Source organism: Phodopus roborovskii, unplaced genomic scaffold (genome assembly GCF_943737965.1).
Source record: "Phodopus roborovskii unplaced genomic scaffold, PHOROB, whole genome shotgun sequence".
Taxonomy (NCBI): domain Eukaryota; kingdom Metazoa; phylum Chordata; class Mammalia; order Rodentia; family Cricetidae; genus Phodopus; species Phodopus roborovskii.
The window spans coordinates 2,318,604-2,339,268 of NW_026125545.1; the positions used below are offsets into that span (position 1 = coordinate 2,318,604).

The following is a 20,665-nucleotide window of genomic DNA, read 5'->3' on the forward strand; positions in this document are numbered from 1 at the left end:
AATATGAGCAGTCATTTGAAATTGTCGTTTCCTAGACAATACAATGACTGTTTATATAACATCCACTTTTTATGATGTATTATAAGTAATCTAGAGATGCTTGAAGTATATGGGAGGAGTACAGTGTCATTTTCTGTAAGGGAGCCCCCTCGGACTTTGATATTGGTGGTGCTTTTTAGAACCTATTTCCTGCATGGGTGTCAAGGACAAGTGTACATCAGAAAATTCCTTAGAAATGGCAATTGATGTGTGCAGCTGCAGAGCATTGGCATTATATGAAGGGACTGAAATTCTTTGTGTATCCTTATTTATAGTTTTAATGGTTATGTTTGACTTAAAGGGCTTGCTTGCAGCTATGACCACATATGGTCCTAGAGAAATAATAGTAAGCACTGCATGCCTTAGTCAGGAAAGAGAAATGTTGTAAGTCAAATATCAAAAGGTGATTTATGTAGAAGTATGGAAGAAATAATATAGGAGAAATACAGAAGCCAAAGCAACAGTATTTAATGGAATTGGTGGGTAAAGAGTTTATGGATGATGCAATGCCTTAGCTATCTTTAGGACTAAGTCTCTTTATCAAGGAAATAGTAGGCCTCACCCTACGTTGACAGAAAGCTACTTGTCCAGGCACAGGAGAGATCTATGAGTCTAGAGTATTGTTAAGAGTGAAGTGGACACAGCTGAAGAGGTCACACTACCTAGGTCATGACAGTTTTTGTAAACAGCCCAGGAAGTGGGGCTTACATTAGTTAAGAGCTTTTGGTCAGGTTAATATAGTCACTTTTTAAAATTTGCCATGTGCCCATATGTCTGCCTGCCTGCCTGCCTGCCTATCTGTCTATATCCATCCATCCATCCACCCATCCATCCATCCATCCATCCATCCATCCATCCATCCATCCATCCATCCAATCAGTTTATTGAGTACATGATAGGGAAACAGTGAGTTGTGTGATGTTAGATTGAATTTGATTTGTATATATATAAGTACATATTTTTAAAAGAAATATTTTTAAAAGAAATATATATGATTATTTTTATGAGTATATATATATATATATATGTGTGTGTGTGTGTGTGTGTGTGTATTTGCTTACATACATATTTGTGTGTTTCACTTGCATTCCTGGTGCTAGAACTAGAGTTTTACAGATGATTGTGAGCTACCCTGTGTGTCCTGGGAACTAAACCCAGGTCCTCTGTAAGGAGAGAAATTATTCATAATACTGAGCTACCTCTCCAGCCCCTGATTAGATTTATATTTTAGGAAGAGAGTTCTTGGACAGAATTTATGAGAACCCCATGAAGCCTTTCACACAGTCAGAAAGATAGTTCAGACATTGTCCTAGAGTTAGGTCATGGGGTCAGATTATGTAGTAGTGTCAAAAGGGAGGACCAACCTCATCTATGAATCTTGGGGGTAAAGAAGATAGGATCAAAGGTGATTGAGATTCTAAGTGAGATTAGGTGTGGTATACTTCAGTCTCTGAGCTAAGTCATCTTGACTTTTGTTGCCAAGAATAGATTTTACATTTTAAATGCTTCAGTGTTCAAAAAGTTTGAGTGCAGTCACTTCTGTAGACCTGTGACCAGCTTTCACAGTGGTCAGTAGTGGATGCTCATGCTCATGGATGCTCTAGCACATGTACTAGAGTATGTGTGGCCTGCAAAGGCTAAAGCATTTATTCTCTGGCCCTCACTGAATAAAGAAAACTTTTCCAGCCTGTGATTAGTACATGCTTGTTAGCACTAAGGTAAGGAGTGTTGAAGAAACTGAGTGTGAGAAGAGAAGAGACACAGTTTGTGTCTCAGGTGCCTGTGTGTGTCATTCAGCGTGATAGCCCCAGCACATGAGGTGTTCTTAGAAGCAGTTCACAAAGGACACATGAAAGGAATATAAGAAGAAAATTAGGGAGCTCGTTTTTTTTTTTTTTTAAATTTCAGTAAAATTGGGACTCAGATTTGAGTTACTCCTTGATTGGAGTGGGAGAGAAAAAAATGGAAAAGAAAGCACAGCTTATTATTTCATCCATGGGAATGGGCGTGGAAGGTGCGGATTGCAGTGGTAGGGAAGCGACCGTACTGTGGCCCGAGTGGGGCTGGAAATGGCTTGGAGATGAGAGGAAAGGGCAAGTACGTTAGAGATTTGATAGTGTAGAGTAAGAAAGCTGGGAGGAAAAGTCTTTGGTAGGAGAGTCAGTGTGAGACTAAGCTGTTTGTGGTAAAGCATGGTGGGAATTATTTATTAATAATTTCTTGTTTCCTGGTGTGTTCATTGTTTGCTGTGATGATTTTTCTCCATTTATATTTAATAAAAGATGACCAAGATAAAAAGGTGGAGACACTGACGGCACCCTCCAAAAAGCCAGACCTGTCCCTTTTCCATCAAGAGACAAAACAAGAAGCAGGGCCAGGGAAGAGGAAAGGTTTGTCAAAGAAGCAAAAGACAGAGAATGGTAAGATGGTGCATCTGTAAAGAGATGTGGGTAGCAGCTCCTGAGACCTCGCCCATGTACTGTAACCACTGGCATTCTAATGCAAGTCTAAAAAATGCTGCTTTAAAAAGTTTCTTTACAGGTGTGCTAAGAATGCTTGTGTTTTAGTCATTCTTGGTTTTGAAAAATAATTAATAGTATGCAAGCTATGTAGAATAAAAATATTCCCCAAATGTTTATACTTAAATTTTTCTAAACATTTTATATTTATTACGATTTTATTATCTGCTAATTGGACATATTAATAATTTTTAAAAGTTATTTATTTAGGTGTTTTGAGATTGTCTCATGCACAGGCTGTCTTCTACCTCACCATGTAGTTGAGGATGACTGACCTGATTTTCCTACTTATAGCGCCTGAGTGCTAGGTTCATCTGTCTGAGGATGCCAGGGCATTAGCCTAGATTTCTTACTATGTCCTACAAATTTGCATGTGTTTATGGTAGTTATCCAGTTAAAAGTGACAAAGCAATCTTACATTTCAGAATTTTCCAGAGAATGCTGGGCTATAAGGTTTATGGAGATTAAACAGCAATGTTCACAAATGGTGCCGGGCTATCATATTACTTAGTGCTAGAAAACAGTGTTTGGAAAGAGAAATGATGAAGTTTTATTACGTTAAGATTATGGTATGTCAGCTATAAGTTATATTTGATACAGTTATACTTCTCCAACTTTAAGTAAGAGGTAGGAATTATTAACACAAAAAATCCTTATGGGGGAGGTAGTACAAGATGAAATCCAGGGTCTTAGCGTTGCCACTAAGTTGCACCCTTGTGCCCTGAATGATTGAGTGTAAAGGGATATAGTGAGATTTTTCATCTGGGTATAGATATTTGTTATCTCTAAAGAAGATATATTCAAATTCTTTGTAGAGTTTCTCACATTAAAATAGGGAGCAAAATCTGCAGGCTTCATTCTGTGTCCCCTCTCACCCCCCAAGACAGGACCTCTCTGTGTAACCTCGTTTTTTTCCCTGGAACTCAATAGACCAGGCTGGCCTCAAACTCAGAGATACACCTGTCTCTGCCTCCCTAAGTGCTAGGATTAAAGGCATGCACACCACACCCAGGCCTTCCTCTGTTCTTGATAAGTATGATGTGCCCTAGAACTGAAAGGTATAACTGTTAAAATGAGAAGCTATTCTGCAAGCAGGAATGACTGATTTTGTACTTATCTTAGGAAAGAAACTTATTTTATAACGATCACGTGTGGGTTGGCAAGGATGCAGAAAGCTATGGGTTTCATCATCAGCACTGCTAAAACCAGGCATGGAGGTACACACTGCCTAGGGAATCTTTAGAATCATCCTGGGCTGTATAGTGAGCTCATTGCCACTTATAAGAGTAATACATCATCATAAATAAAAAGAATTGCCTAACAGCACTAATGAAATGAAAAAGGTTAATCTTCTGTTCAGACAGAGAAGTGGCTTGGTGATGTAGCACACCTATAATTCATCTCTTAGAAGGTTGACGCATGAGGATCCTGCATTCAGGGCTGTCCTAGGCTACACAATGAGATCTTACCTCATAAACAGAAGACAAACTCAAAGATCAAACAAGCGTTAGCTAAAGGATAGATGTAAGAAGTTTCTAACACCATTAGAGAAGATATACCTCATTTTAAGAAGGCTTGAGTGACTTAAGAACTTTAAACTGATACTCTAGAAATCATGTTAAATGATGAAATGGGAGTTTGAAACTAAACTGAGTTAATTGTAGAGATTTTAGAATCACTGTATTTGTAATTTAAGTATGTCTGTATATTGTTTAATTACTCTTGTTATAACAACTCAGTAATTATGATCTTATTACTTAAATTTCAGTCTTGGTAGATGAGCCTCTTATTCATGCAACTGCTTACATTCCTTCGATGGATAATGCTAACTCAAATCTCGTGGATAAGAGAGAGATTATTGATATGATTAAACCTGACCATGTAGAAGGGATCCATAAATCTTCAGCTAAAAAGTTGAAGATTGAAACTGACAAAGGTAGTATGCCAAATGTTGTGATCTGTTAAGTTATAAAATTATGATTCTGAGTGCTTGGACCGATTTACATTTTATCATAGGCTCAGTGAATTGTAAAAGACTAATAAGCATCCTTGAGGTAAAAGACTTGTAGTTCAGGGCTTCTTATCTTTTAAACACTTGACTATCTTGCAATCCTAGGTATATAAAATTGGTATGCCAACAGAACATTTACTGCTAATAAGTCAAAGGAATTGGTTTCAGAACAGTTCTTTGGTGTACATATAATTTTACCATATTTTAAAGTTAAAATAAAATTTGTATTCTAATGAGATGAATATGCTTGTTTATTTTCACATAAAGAATTGAATGTTGATTAAGTATTTGGTATTGAAGGACAACTTTATCTTTCTGAATTGGTTTATTTTAAAATCCTCTATACTGAAAATGTTGCTTCATATAAATATATATAGTACAAAATGACAGAAGTATGTTTAGGGCTATTTCAGAAATTGTTGGAAATTCTATCTTAATCCTAAGCCAAAATTTATTTAGCATTAAAAAAACGAAAACAAAACCTCAAGTTGGTAAGTGAAACAGTATTTAAAAAATCAAGCATTCTAACAACACAAAACTAGAGAACACACTGAGGAATGACAGTAGGAAAACATCAGTTTATCATTTTTTGTCATTAAGCTGTTGTTTCTATAAGAGCAGAGGACTTTGTATGTGCTGTAAAGACATATCAGTTTATTTCAGGCACTCTGCTGTGGTCTTTTTGTTCATTTGTTTTGGTAATTGGGTACAAGCTAGGGTCATTTAGGAAGAGGGATCTTCAGTTGAGGAGATAACTCCTCCATTAGATTGCCTGTAGGTGACTCTGTGGGGGTATTTTTTTTTTTTTTTTTTTGATGAATGTGGGCAGGCCTAGCTTTTGGTGGGCAGTGATGCCCCTTGACTACTGAGCCATCTCTCCAGCCCCTAAAGATTGCTTTAGCTGGGCCTATTCCTATACTTGTAATACTCTGAAGAGTGAGAAAGAGGATTCTAAGTTTAAGACCAACTCAGATTACATGAAGAGATGTTGTCTGGGTATATAAGAACAGCTTTAAGTTTACATCACAATTGAGTAGCAAATGTGGAATTTTCATTTACTCCTTCATTCCACTTATGCACACAATTGTTTTTTAAACAAGTAGTGCGTCTGATGTGTAAAAAATCTTAGACTGTCTACTTTGGGTCTCCAGGGTAGAAGTTCCTTGAAGAAAGGGAATTTGTTGCTTAGCAGGGAGCCCTAGGGGAATTAGAATAGGTGAATCCAGAGGCATTTCTGCATACAGTGTTTTAATGTATATTTGTATATAGTTGACTTTTTAGAAGCAGATTGCATTGTTAGAATTATCGTAGACTTATTTCTCAGTGGAATTTGGTTTACAAAGTCAGGATTATTAAAGTTAAATGAGGATACTGTGAATATACCTGGTATAGATGCTGGCATATACTAAATGTTTAAATGCCTTTAGAAGTGAGGCAGGACTGGTGGGATGCCTTAGTAGGTAAAGGTGTCACCAAGCTTGGTGACCCAAGTTCAAGCCTTGGGACTCAAACATGGCAAAAGGATAGAATCTGAGGATAGAATCTCAGGCAAGTTTTTCTCTGAATTGCACATGTATGTTCCCCTCCCAAACAGACAAACACATAAATAAAGGATAAAAAGCGAGAGCATACTGGCATCTTCGTATTATGTAGTTTGGGAAAACTTTTAGCTAATTTAACCTTTCTGTGGTACAGATGGTAAGCAGGTGCTTTCCCTCTTGGTAAAATTGTCTATTGTTACTTGACCTGAAAAGTCCATTTTCTTGTGGTTTTTAGCTTTCTGGGTCAGGAAGTTTTTATGTTTACCTTTGCTCAAATTATTGTTGGGTCTCTGCTGCTAACTCTCCTGCTTTTGTTTTTCAATAAAGAAAATGCTGAAGTGAAGTTTAAAGATTTCCTGTTGTCCTTGAAGACTATGATGTTTTCTGAGGATGAGGCTCTGTGTGTTGTAGACCTGCTGAAGGAGAAGTCTGGGGCAATAAAAGATGCTTTAAAGAAGGTGAGCACAGGTTTTGGTTGTGGCCAGTTGTGAAGGATTGTTAAGTTTTCCAGGCAAGAGGTGCCATAGTGATGACTTGAATATTCCTGTTCTTAATGTCCTCATAGTCACCTCTAAATGTTGAAGAATGCTTTAGAAGTCATCTCATATCTGTGCTAATTTATGTAATTGTTTATTCAGGCATCCTTTGAGTTATCTGCTGCTTTGACAAAAGCTACTTTTTAAAATAGGCAAAATTTTTATGGCTTTGAAGTTACTTTGCTCTTCACTGAGTTGGATCATGCTCTGCTTTAACTAGAAATCTTGATGAAGTCAACATCAGGATTTCTAGATAGAAAACACAAGATTTGAATTTTTTTGGGGGGGGGTCACAGGGTTTCTCTGTATTTCTTTGGAGCCTGTCCTGGAACTAGTTCTTTAGACCAGGCTGGCCATGAATTTACAGAGATCTGCCTGCCTCTGCCTCCCGAGTGCTGGAACTAAAGGCGTGTACCACCAATGCCCCACTCACAAGATCATACTTTTTTGATCCAAGATTTCACATTGGAAAGACCCTAGGACCTTCTGTTCAGTGTGAGTGTCTCTGTGTGATTGTAATGTTTCTCTTCAAGAATATATAATTTGGGGCTGGGGAGGTATCTTTAGTCCATAAAGTGCTTGATATGCAAGCATGCGAGTCTGAGTTTGCTTTCTAGAACTTGTCACTGGGTATATGGCTTACCATGATCATTTAGTGCTCTGTTTCTCATCTCTTGGACTCATGTAAAATACTGGGTGTGGTGGCATGTGTGCTTACAGGGTTAGTGCTGAGGAGACAAGAGACATGAAGATCCTGGGGAGGATTTGTCATGCTCACTAGTTTGCTAGATGGCCAGGACAAAGAGAGACCCTGCCTCAAATAAACAAAGTTGATGGCCATCTTGAGAAGTAACACTTGATGATGACCCCTGACCTGCACACTTTTGTGTAACTCCCTTCCCCCTTTCAGATGGTGGAATCACTGCTATGACTAACAAAATCTGTTAAAAAAAAAAAAAACCTCTGCTAGGCGGTGGTGGTGCATGCCTGCAATCCCAGCACTGGGAGGCAGAGGCAGGTGGATCTCAGTGAGCTTGAGGCCAGCCTGGGCTACAAATCAAGTTCCACTTCAGCCAGAGCTGTTACACAGAGAAACCCAGTCTCCAAAAAAAAAAAAACAAACAAACAAACAAAAAAAAAACAACAAACAAACAAACAAAAACAAACAAACAAAAAAACAAAAACAAACAAACAAAAAACAAAAACAAACAAAAAAAACCAAAACACAAAGAAACAAAACCTCCAAAAACCAACCCCCCCCATCCCTTGAAAACAAAACCCCGTATAACTAACATTGTTTATGTGGTTCATGTTAACTATATTGTTGTATATACTTTGTCATATGGAAAAAGTGTCAAGTTTGTAAGGGTTAACCTGCAGAAAAGATGATCCGGTATTCTGATATTCAGTGTTGTATGGTTGACTTAATTTTCCTTATTTTCAGTCATGGTACACACCTACATGCATTCCTCCTCATCTGCTTAGCTACCTTTAAAACCAGTTGGATTTTATCTTGAAGACCATGCTAGTGTGAGTTGTCAGCTATGTCAGCTACCACCTGCAGTAGTCTGGTTTTGATTTTCCTCTTAGATCTCTCATCTGTTTTTCTATGTACCTGTGTGGTGATCTTCAAGAGGTTATTTACTCACTGTTTAAAGTCCCCCTTGGTGCTTATTTTCTGCATGTAGACTAGTATACTTTCTTCTTCTTCTTTTTTTATTTATTTTTGAATTTGTGTGTGTGTGTGTGTGTGCTTTTTTTGGGGGGGGGTTGAGAGCTTTTGTTTGTTTATTTTTTTTACATCTCAACCAAAGTTTCCCTTTTCTCTCCTCCCATGAATGTCAGCCAGCTATTATATGTCAGGTTGCAAAGAGACTAGATACTTCTTCTGTTAAGGCTGAATGAGGCAATCCAGTAGGAAGAAAGGGTCCCAGAAGCAGGCAGCAGAGTCAAGAGACAGCCCCTACTCTCACTTTTAGGAGTCTGATAAGAGGAGCAAGTTACACAATTGTAACATTCATGCAGAGGTCCTAGGATGGTCCCATGCAGGCTCCCTGGTTGTAGGTTCAGTCTCTATGAGCCCCTTTGAGCCCAGGTTATTTGCTTCTGTGGGTTTTCTTGTAGTGTCCTTGACCTCACTGTGTCCTACAGTCCTTCCTCTCTGCCTTCTGCAGGGTTCCCTGAGCTCCCCCTAATGTTTGGCTGTGGGTCTCTGCATCTATTTCCATCAGTTGCTGACAGTTGGGCTAGACACCCATCTATGAGTATAGCAAAATATCATTAGGAATCATTTCTTTGACTTTTTCCCCAGTCATATTTGGTTCTAGCCTAGGTCTATGGGGGTATCCTGCCTCTGGGTCCTGGCCCTCAACGGGTGACCTCCCTTTTAGGTTATGGGCCTCTGACTGGGCAGTCATTAGTTGGTCAGTCCCCCAATTTTTGTACCATCTTTACCCCAGTGTATCTTGTAGGTAGGTTGAAGTGTTTGTGTCTGGTTTGGTATCTCAGTCCCCCTACTAGAAGTCTTGCCTGGTTACAGGAGATGGCCGGTTCAGGCTATGTATCCCCTATTGCTAGGAGTCTTAGCTAGGGTTGCCCTCATAGATTCCTGGGGGTTCCCATTGTGCGATGTTTTTATCTCATCCCACAGATGCCTCCAGATTCCAGCTGTCCCTCTCAGTACTCTTTCCCTCCACCCCCTACCTGATCCCTCTTGTTCCCATCCCTGTTCTCCCTTCCAGCCCCCCCCCCCCCAGCCACCCACCCCTCATCCACTGGCAGTGTCCATTCTTTTTCTCCTTCAGAGTGAGATTTATGCAGCTCTTTTTCTTTGTAGCTGTGTTTAGTGACATTTTTCTTAACATCCATTGTATTTTAATTGAACTAGCTCTTATTTGGTTCTTCTAGCACAAGTCTTTTTCTTCCTTGCCAGTATCACTTTCTCATGTATGCCTAACTTGATAACTAATTACTCTAGTTGTGTGTGTGTTATGTCAGAAACTTTTTCTTGTCACAGCATTGTAAATCTGTCCATACTTTGGATGTGAAGGCAGTATACCTAGCAAGTCTGACATTTTACAATGTTGTGTGTTGCATACATACAGTATGCTAGCTAGTCTGTCTGTGTGGGTGTACCAGCAGTTGTCCAATGTAAGTGAAGTGTACAAGGCATTCATCAGCCTTGTGACTTTGAATATAAACTTAAATTGTTGTGTTGTAGTGAACTTTCTTGGTATATTTTTTATTTTTGAATCTTAATTTTTAAAAAATATTTGTTTGTTTATTTATTTATTTCCAGACAGGGTTTCTCTGTGGCTCCAGAGCCTGTTCTGGAACTCGTTCTGTAGACCAGTCTGGCTTTGAACTCTGAGATCTACCTGCTTCTGCCTCCTGAGTGTTGGGATCAAAAGTGTGTGCCCCTATTGCCCAGCTTTCTTGCTATTTTTCCTTTTAATATTGTATTTATTTTATGTGTGTTGGTACTGCCAGGAGCAGATATGTCTCATTGTCATAAAAATTACCTATGTTATTAAAACATTTAAAATGCCATATTCTATAGATCTCTGAAGTGCTTGAAGACAACCTGTCTATCTAAAATATATCTCTGTTTGACTTTGAAAACATACCTAATGTGATTATAAGTCTAATTGTAATAGGTGATGGATTATTCACCTACATTTCCTTATTATCTTATATAGTTGGTAATAATAACTTTCAAGAACTAGAAATTTGCATTACATTGATAAATGAGCTATATAGGTACAATAACTTGGACAATATTAGAAACATGTACAATATGTCTTAACAAATGAATCTCACATTTATATCAATATACAGTATTTGTATATAATATACAGAAGACCAATTCAATGTAAAATATTTAAGACTAGTTGTTGCTTTTAAAAAGTAGATTCAATAATCTACCTTCTATCTACCTCATATCTATATGTTTTAGAGGAAGATTCAATAATCTACCTTTTTATTTTATCAAAAACCTTGAATCTATTCCCCTTTATTCAATTTTCTTCCTGGCCAAAACCAACAACATTTTGTAACCAATTCCCTAAACAATGACAAATATCCATAACCAATTGTATGACCAAAGTATCCACATTATAGTAGAACTACTGCTGGACTTCCCACTAACCAGTGCAGGCAACAGGTGAACCAGTGGGTAAACACTGCTCATTATAATGCTTCTATTGAAAGAATGCAGTTTGATGGAACTAGATGGCAAGAATATGAAGTGAAATTCAGGCTGTTTATGTGAAAAAAAGTAAAACAACAAATAATTGAATCTTTTTTCAAGGAAAGAGTGGAATGCAGGGAGAGTAATGTTTAACCTCACTAAACTGTCAAGTCCAAAATCAACAAAGCAGAATCCTAATATGGCAAAATCTTAGAAGTAGAGTTTCTGCAAAACCTTGTTGGAGACCCATAGAAACACAATGGTAGCCAACAAGTTTGAAGAAGTATGGCTGGACCGCCAAGGTTCTGGCCTACCTACAAACCAGAGGCAGGGAGGGCCCCGGGCCCACTATCAAACCATGGAGTCAAGACTAGAAGCAGGTAGGCTGTGGAAAATAAAAGGACAATTAGAAGTGGCAATTAGAAATGCTGTCATTAACAGATTGTGAAAGGAAGAAAAAATGAAGCTATTGTTTTAATGTAGCCATGGTGGAGTGGCCCTCTTCTAAGAGGGTTCCTTTCTTGAATGAACAGTCTTTATGATGGGAGTGGATAAGGGTGAAATTGCCCTTGTCCTCTTTGAGGCTGTGTAGGCAGTGAACCCTTTTGTTCTGTTGGGGCCTCCCATAGAATCCTTGCTCGCTGTGCTCCTAGTATAGTAAAGTTGGTACAACTTCTGTATTGTTTTCTCATTTCCTTCATGTATCCTTTACAGCTGTCTTCCAAGGACATTCTCCCTGGAATTGCATTTGTCTCTCATTTGAAATGGGACTTTATTTATTTATTTATTTATTTATTTATTTATTTATTTATTTATTTCTATTTGGCAATGGTGCCTGTTGACATCAGAGACCTGGATACTGGAGGTATCTGGGCATGTTTTGACAGAGTTTGAGTACTGTGTTTGATCTTCACTGCTTTGTCTGTCTTTCCTGTACTGTGCTTTTGAATTACACATTGGTGAGAGGTCACATTTGATTTCAGAGTCTCTCAATCTTTTGGAAAAATAAGGAGGGGAAATTGCTGTTTTTGAGTTTTGGGCTTGTAAGTGTTTGTTCTATACTTCTTGGTTAAATATGTTTCTACTCTAATTGTACTCTGCTAATTTTAGATATGCACTGTTAGAGTGACTTATTTGATTTTATTTGACTGACTAGTATGTAGCAGTCATCCTATTTTGGATGTTGTAATTCCATTGACCGAGGGCTCTTGATGGCAGCTAGTTCACACTCACAGTTTTCAATAGATCGTGCTAACTTGCTCATTCTGTCTTGACTTCAATTACAGTCAAGTAAAGGAGAGCTGAGTGCTCTTCTACACCAGCTTCAGGAAAAGGAGAGGCTGCTGGCTGCTGTGAAGGAGGATGCCGCTGCCACAAAGGAGTGCTGTAAGCAGTTAACGCAGGTGAAGACATTCTTAGGTTAAGGGCTGAGCTTCCTGAGTCAGCAGTGCCACCTTAAAGACCACCAGGGCTCCTTGACTTAATTTTTTGTGTAAAAGTTTATACACTACAAAAGTGATTTTCTTTTAGGATTTTGTTATGGAAGGCTTGCAGTCTTTCATGATAATACAGATAAAATAAAAATATTTATTAGACAGTCTAACCAGAGTAGGAAAACCATTGTGCTTAACAGAAGAGTTTGTTTGATGTGTATCTGCTCTTCACAGAAGTATAACATCCAATTATGTGATATGTGTGAAATTATGTTACTCATGCATGGAAAGTCGTGTGGTAGTCACTTCTTTAAGCCATTTTAAAAATGCTGTATAGAATAATGAACAAAATTGGAACTCTTGAGAGAATGTGGTCTTCTCCATTACATGCAATAGTATAGACGAGCAGTGTGCCATCTCTTTGCCACCCACTTGATGGTGTAAATCCTTAGTGTGCTTTTGATCAGTGAGAAAATCAGTGGAAGCATAGATTCTGAGAGCCTGCTTCCTTATAGGCAGCTGTAATATAATTGGATGTGAATATCACTTAATAGTGATATTTTGAAGTTTGAAAAAGATCGCTAAGCTACTTTTTGACGTTTTGGTTGTGAGCCTAGCCTTTAATAACTAATTATTTCTTCAGTCCACTAAATTACTTTTTAGTAACTCATCGTCCAGTATACTGGGGATGTGTATACTTGGTAACTAAGTTAAATAGACATAAAAAGATCTGACCTAATTATCCTCAAATGAAATTTATTAATACTTTTGAACACCATATTTTATATGGAGTTAAATGAAGTGCAGTACTTGTTTTTCTGTTTTGTTTTGGGACAGTCTTTGGTAGCCCAGCTGGTCTAAAATTGGTTGTTAGCTGAGAATGACCTTGAACTCCTGGTCCTCCCTACCACCTCCAGGTGCTGGGATTATAGATTGTGCCAAACACCTGGCTTTAGTATGGAGCTTTTGTAAACAACATACATTCTTTTTTTTGCTGTTGGTTTTTGTTTTGTTTTGTTTTTTGAGACAGGCTTTCTCGGTATGCACTACCACCTGGTTTAGTATAATTTTTTAAAAAGAAATTGATAAGTGTATTGTATATCAGTATAACAACTTTCAAATATAAATCTTAAATATGAAATAGAAGCATATAAATTCATAAATTACATAAAAACTTAAATTTTGCCATAGTTTCTTAAAGCAAGAATGTGTTCATACGTTCAGATAACTAAAATTGCTTTTGCTTTCTGACTTAGCCATTTTCAAGTTTTTTTTCTGCTTTAGACATACCCTGTCAGAAGAGAGGCCTCCCTTTATTTCCCACCCTAACACCTTTCCCAGTGTTTTTACTCAACTAGAAAGGAGAGTAAGAAGCAATTACTGTTTTTTCTTAAAATAGCATGTAAGCCTTATTTAGGCTCACAGCCTTTAATGATTAAATAAAAAAAAATACATTTGAAATAGAAACAAATTGGTGAGTGTTTGTACTATGAAGGGAATTGTGAAGAGTGGGAAGATGCCGAGGACTCTTGGTTTTTAATTCCCCAGCTTTGCTTTGTACCCAAGCCCTGATTGAGCGTTCATGATTTTGTTACTGTTAAAACACTGGCTTGTTTTGATAGTGTTGTAATATCTTTTTCATGACAAGTTCTTCATACATTTCTTTTCTGATTTACTGTTCTAGGAAATGATGACAGAGAAAGAAAGAAGCAATGTAGTTATAGCAAGAATGAAAGATCGGATTGGAGCACTAGAAAAGGAACACAGTATATTTCAGAACAAAATGCACGTCAGCTACCAAGATACTCAGCAGATGCAGATGAAGGTGTGTTTGAAGTCTTGAGAAGTAAGAGGAAACGTGTCTATTCATTTAATTTACAGCCGGTTAAGTGCCTTGTACAGGTTGGACCATTGGCATAGTGGCTAGTTAAACTCACTTCTCTTCATTCTGTTGTAAATAAATGTTTTTTTAAAAAAATTTTTCTTTTTCATAATTTTTTATTTAAATTTGGAACAAGCTTGTTTTACATGTCATTCCCAGTTCCTTCACCCTCCCCTCCCCTCCTCTCCTATATCCCCAACCCCCTTCCCTTCCCCTTTCTGCTCCCCAGGGAAGGGGAGGCCTTCCATGGGGGATCTTTAAAGTCTGCCATATTATTTGGAGCAGGGCTCAGGCCCTTCCCCATGTGTCTAGGCAAGAAAGTATCCCTCTATGTGGAATGGGCTCCCATTCATGCACTAGGGATAAATGCTGAACCATTACCAGAGGCCCCATCGGCTGCCCAGTCCTCCTAACTAACATCCACATTCAGGAGGTCTGGGTCGGTTTTATGCTGGTTTTCCAGCTATCAGACTGTGGTCCATGAGCTCCCCCTTGTAAATAAATGTTCTATATGGAGATAAGGTAGGAAGGCTGGAAGATAGGAAAATATGCCATGCCTGTAGAGGTAAGCATTGTGTGTTTTGCTATAGTGGAGTTAGGAAGGTGGGAAAGAGTGTTGATAGTAGATAGGAGAGTTTAGACACAGTATTCAGACTTTGTTGGATCATTCTGGATTAACTTTGTCAAGAGAGACTGAAGGAATGGGGGGAGGCTTTAAGAGTTATTTGGTATAATTCTTCATTTTCATCTCTGTTGATGGTGGGTCATTGGCTGTATTTTGGAATCTCAGAACTTTGTGAGTAATACAATAAAAGTTTTAAAAGTTGAGAGCCAAGGTTGGAATGAAGAAAGATACAGAAATAAGTATGGACCCATTTAAAGGACCCCCTAACCCTGAATATTGGACAGCCAGTGAATGAATTTAGGGAAGCCAGAAGAGTGTGATTCATTGTACTTTTTAGTGATTACTCCGGCAGCAGTGTGGAAAGAGAAATAAGGGGCAGTGAATGTTTGCAGGAATCAAGTCCCAAGAGAAACTAGGTGTTGACAATGAGAAGCTGAGTTGGACTGATCCAAAGAGGTGGATGTGCTTGGCATTACAGTGGGAGAGAGGGATGTAGGGAGTGATGATTCTCAGAGGGTTAGTGAAAGAGACTGCTGTGTTCTGGTGGCCATACACCTTTTGCCAGTCTCTGAATGTTTCCAGAGATCTGGTTCTTAGGATATTTTCCATATATCATTAATTTTCAAGATTTCAGTTGGGTCTGGACCAATGAATTCTTACTCCCTTTCTTTTTTCTTCCTTCCATCCTTTGCAGAACAAGGCTTAGATTTGTCAGTTGAGTTTTGATGTTCCCCATAATGAAACTCTTCCAAATTGTCACTTCTGTTTGCTGGCTAATGCCAGCATAGGATTGTACACATCTGAGGTTGAACATAATTATCTATGTCAGATTCTTACTGATTAAGTTGTTTTTATTTTGCAATCATTTAAGACCTTTTCCTTATAGTGGATCCTTTGACTTTTGTGTTTATTGCTTAGTTTACAAATTGGTCTGAATCTTACAGATACTTTATATAGTGTTAAGTGTCTCCCTGTTGACCTGAAAAAGGATGGTTTGGATTTCATTTTCCGAGTGCCTTTTACTCTCTTACTATAGTGGACTTTCTCTTAAAGGTGGGTTTGTCGATCTTTGTTTACTAAATTTGTATTTTTAAAATAGTTTCAGCAAGTTCGGGAACAGATGGAAGCAGAGATAGCCCATTTGAAGCAGGAAAATGGTATACTGCGAGATGCTGTCAGCAACACTGCCAACCAGCTGGAAAGCAAGTATGTCTCCCAGTTCTCCATTCTCAACTGAATGACACACTGTTTCTTCTGTTATCCAAAGGATGCTTGAGAAACTGCTGAGACTTTTGCTTCTTCCATTTGCTTCTAATCTTGTTCCAAAAAACAGCTGTTTTCTTTGTGAGGAGAACTCTGTAAAGCCCCTTGAGCATCTCTGTTGCCAGCGGGGTTGCACACATGTACCGAAGCTGTCTCTCTCCATCTCAAAACTTCTTACATTTCATTATTCTCAATAGCACCTGTGATGCTAATTTCAAAAGCATAGTCTTGGTCCTCCTACCTCTATATAATATAGATTGTGATCCAGGAGCCCAAAAGTGGAGCCCAGGTGATTCATGGGCCATTTCAGAAACTATACTTTAGAAAGGCTAGTAGTCTTGCACAAAGTAAGCACTCTTAACTGGTAATTTATTTATTTGTCTTCAATAATGAAGTGAAAGCTTATTCATAGGATTTAAAAATTATCTCTTCCACTGGACAATAGGATTAGTCCTGTTACAATGATGTTAGTATTAAGAGGGTGATGGTGTTTGATAACATGTAATTTACTTAATGTCTATGAGTATTTTGCCTCTGTGTGCCTCATGTATGCCTGGTACCTATGAGAGGCCAGAACAGTGTGTTGGATTCCCTGCAGCTAGAATAAGGGTGATTATGAGCCACATGTGGGTGATGGGAACTGAACCTGGACCTTCAAAGCCACAAGTGCTCTTGACTTCTGAGCTTTTTCTCCAACCTCTGTATTAGGAGACTTTTAGTTTAATGGTAACATTGTCTGTTTATACTTCTCTTAGTTTTTGGTTATCCATTTTTAAAATATTTTACAGTGATTTTCAAATTTAAAATTATCTTATTGAGTATATGGCACAGCATGTGTTTCATGTCCTGTGTTCCATGGATTGTATACACAGGACACACAACAGCTTTGGGGAGTCAGTTCTCTCCTGCCACTGTGGAATCTGGGGATGGAGCTCAGGTTGTTTGGCTTGCATAGCTTTTACCCTCTTAGCTGTCCTGTCAGCTCTGTAGTGTGCATTTTAGAGCTTGCTATGGTGATTTGAATATTTAGGGGTACACTAGTACACTTAGGGGAACAATATTGCTACTTAGTCATGTTCCTTTACATTTGCCTGTAAGTGGGTCACCAGCTTAGCACAGCTAAATTCTTTAGGTGTGCAACAGTGCAAAGCCCTAATCTAGTCACTGTTTTCAGGCAGTCTGCAGAGCTAAATAAACTGCGTCAGGACTGTGGGAGGCTGGTGAATGAGCTGAATGAGAAGACAGGGAAGCTGCAGCAAGAGGGAGTCCAGAAGAAGAATGCAGAGCAAGCTGCTACCCAGTTGAAGGTGACACCACCTTGCCTCTTTGTACCCTTTTGTCAATGTTATTGATATCAAGCTTCATGATCTAAATGTGTATGTAGAGTGGAGAAATGTAGTGTGAAGTCTAATGAGACCCACGAGGTAAGGGCTCTGCCTTTTCAATGAAAGAATTGAATGTAGGCCTGGATTTGAAGCTGAAGACTGATGATTGAAAAATGAAACCAAGTGGTTGACAAATAAGGGTAGAATTCTGTCTTATGTGTGGTGGTTAGAGTCTGCATATGGAAGGCAAACATTATTTTAGAAAAGCACCTTTAGCATTACTCTTATATATAACTTGAATTCATCATCAAGTCCAATAGAATCCCTCCTAGAATTGCAACCCCTCATTGAAATAGGGTTGTTTTGTTTTTTTCCTTCTTTTGATCACAACAGCAGAGTACTCCAGTGGTTTGCATTTGAGCCCATAAACTTGAAAAAAGTATGAAAAAAAAAAAATCATACTTTTTCCAAATCCCAGAATGATAGTGTGTGTGGTGAGCTGCTTATGTTGTCGGATGTGGTGGGTTGCTCAGACTGATTGAAGGAGGAACAGATGTATTCTTTCATATTACCTGAATTCTGGAATGTAGGTGTTTTGAGGAATGGTGGCTACCTGTTCCTCCTTTCACTGAGAAAAAAGATTTTCTAAAAATGTATAGTTCAATTTATAGATGTTATATGCAGTGTGACTATTAGATCCTCCATCTATATTGATATATAGCATATTCCGAGACCAGTTAGTTCCAGACAGTTTCATAATTACCATCAGAAAATGCATAACTACTCCCCTCCCAAAGTTTTGATGAATCCTATGTGAATGTGACATCAATGTCTTTCCTTTAATACTGGATTTTCTGGGGGATTTATTGCTGACATGGATGAGGAAATGTGTTCTGTATAGATTTGAATAAATAATAAGTGGCATTAAAATTAATACTCTTGGTGTTTTGTAATATGTATATTTCAAAATGTGAACTTTAGGTGCTTACTGAGATTTAGCAATAAAGGTATTATCTTGTCTCTTAAAAGCTTATGGGCTTAAGGATGATTGGTGAACAATAGGTCATAGCTGGTGGACAAGATAAGGATGTAGCAGCAGCTGTCTGTCTTTATCCGACAGTGCATGCAATTGCATTTCTGAGATAGTGGATGAGATGGGGGATGTGCCTGACAAATGCCCTCACCACCTTTTTTTTTTTTTTTTTTTTTTTTTTAAAAACAATTGAAATCATGTCTGTTTGTGTTGCTTTTTCTTCCTCTCTTTCAATTTCAAGGTTCAACTACAAGAAGCAGAGAGGAGGTGGGAAGAAGTTCAGAGCTACATCAGGAAGAGAACAGCAGAGCATGAGGCTGCACAGCAAGGTAAAGGAAGAGGCATTTGCGTAGACTGGAAACTCTTCTGTATGCAGAGAAAGGTTATTGTTTGTTCATGGTGTGGGACACAGTGATGCTTCTCACGCTGCCTGGTATCTCCTGTCATTAAGCTTTTTGATTTAGGGTGTTCCCCTGTTCTTCTCTGCCAAGTTAGTGGTCGTCTTTAAGTTCATTTTGTCTTCATTTATTGTGACTTTGAGTTAAAATGGTTTATATATGCTTTTTAGATATATCTTTTTTTTGGGTGTTATCTATAGGAAGGAAGAAAGGCAAACAGAAAAGTTATCTGTCATTTCAAATTACTTAAATGGCATTTTAAACGTTAGCTTTAACATAGTAGATTTTCTTGGTGACTCTCTGTGTAGCAGAGTTCAAGGAATTATATGAAATTTGCTAGCATAATTATTCATGTATCTCTGGGGGAATAAAAAGTACTTTTAAGAAATGGTATAGTCATTTAATATTTTTGTATCCTATTTAGTTAATGTTTATTGAATATTGTGCCAAGCCTTAGGCATAGCTCTAGATATAGAGGCAAGACAATCTCTGACCCAGAAGAACTCACTCATAGGACAGGAATTATACAAGGAAGGATGAGCTGCTGCACCTGCAGAAGGGTACGGAAAGATCTGTTTAAGTGCTTCAGAGAAGGGGGCACACACACACATGTACGCACACACGCACACGCACATACAAACACACACAAAAGGTGAAAGAAGAAGCGTTTGTAAGATGTAGTATTTTTGTTTGCTATAGATTTACAAAGTAAATTTGTGGCCAAAGAAAATGAAGTCCAGAGTCTGCACAGTAAGCTCACAGACACCCTGGTATCAAAACAGCAGTTGGAGCAGAGACTGATGCAATTAATGGAGTCAGAGCAAAAGAGGGTGAGCAAAGAAGAGTCTTTGCAAATTCAAGTTCAGGTATTTGTTTCTCTCTTTTTAAAAATAGGGGGTTGTATTTATGTGTTTACATGTGTAAGGATAAATAATTAAAGAGAGATCATGAATTAAAAAGAGGGAGAAGAGCCATTGGAGAGGTTGGGGGGGCTAGTATCATTTTAATTTAAAAATTGCAAAAAAAGAATTCAAAACATGTCTATGTAAATGCATTACGTTCAAATAAACTTCAAATAAACTTCGGTGTCTAAATCATAAAGAAAAAGGAATTAGGGTAAGTGTGGTATGTCTTAACCCTTAATAGTGGCAAATAATGAACATTTAGTCTTTGAGCATTTGTTAAAAGATGAGCTCATCCACTTCTTCAGGACTTCCTGGGATAGGGAGAGGGACAGGGACAGGGAAATAGCCAGATGTCTGTCTTGTAAATTAATTCAAAATACAATGCTTGATAAACCAAGAATATGTAAATCATTATGTTAATGTGCACTAGGATATTTATTAATAACACATTTGTCCTTTCTCTTTTTGTTTTCTGTTTATGAAAAGGATATTTTGGAACAAAATGAGGCTTTGAAAGCTCAGATTCAACAATTCCATTCCCAGATAGCCGCTCAGGTAATGGTGCATTTTCAGTTGTGTACTGTTAGTCATAGCTTTCCAGCTGTTTGAACAAGTATCTGAATGTTTGTGTAGTACCAGACTTCAGTATTTGGGAGACTGGTCAATGAATCAATATGTAGTGGCCCCAAGTTTCAAACATTTAATATTATATATAATACTTGCGAAGCACTAAGAACCCCAAAGATGAGTAATTAGAAGGGTTGCATGAGAGTGCTCACCCTTGGGAGGTGACACAGCTCAGGGCTGTGTCACAAAACAAAAGGGATAGCCAGGGGGAGCCTAGAGTAGGGACTGAAACATTGGTTGATGGACTGTCACAGAATATTAACTTAGCCTCTGTAATCTCACACATGCATAGAGGGTAGCTGTATTAAGTTCAGCTCCTAAAGTATATTTGCAGAAGAC

At 38.1% G+C, this 20,665-nt stretch overlaps 1 protein-coding gene across 4 annotated transcripts in view; it reads left to right on the plus strand.

Moving 5' to 3' along the window:
• Nucleotides 1-20,665, plus strand: part of Ktn1 (kinectin 1) — an 83,700-nt gene that overhangs the window by 13,914 nt on the left and 49,121 nt on the right. For all 4 annotated transcript variants that reach the window (XM_051177093.1, XM_051177091.1, XM_051177089.1 and 1 more), the window contains exons 3-12: nt 2,322-2,459; nt 4,327-4,494; nt 6,438-6,568; nt 12,122-12,238; nt 13,953-14,093; nt 15,875-15,981; nt 17,213-17,345; nt 18,638-18,725; nt 19,494-19,660; nt 20,186-20,254. In XM_051177093.1, the coding sequence (XP_051033050.1) occupies nt 2,322-2,459; nt 4,327-4,494; nt 6,438-6,568; nt 12,122-12,238; nt 13,953-14,093; nt 15,875-15,981; nt 17,213-17,345; nt 18,638-18,725; nt 19,494-19,660; nt 20,186-20,254 (1,259 nt within the window). The remainder of the gene's footprint in view (nt 1-2,321; nt 2,460-4,326; nt 4,495-6,437; nt 6,569-12,121; nt 12,239-13,952; nt 14,094-15,874; nt 15,982-17,212; nt 17,346-18,637; nt 18,726-19,493; nt 19,661-20,185; nt 20,255-20,665) is intronic.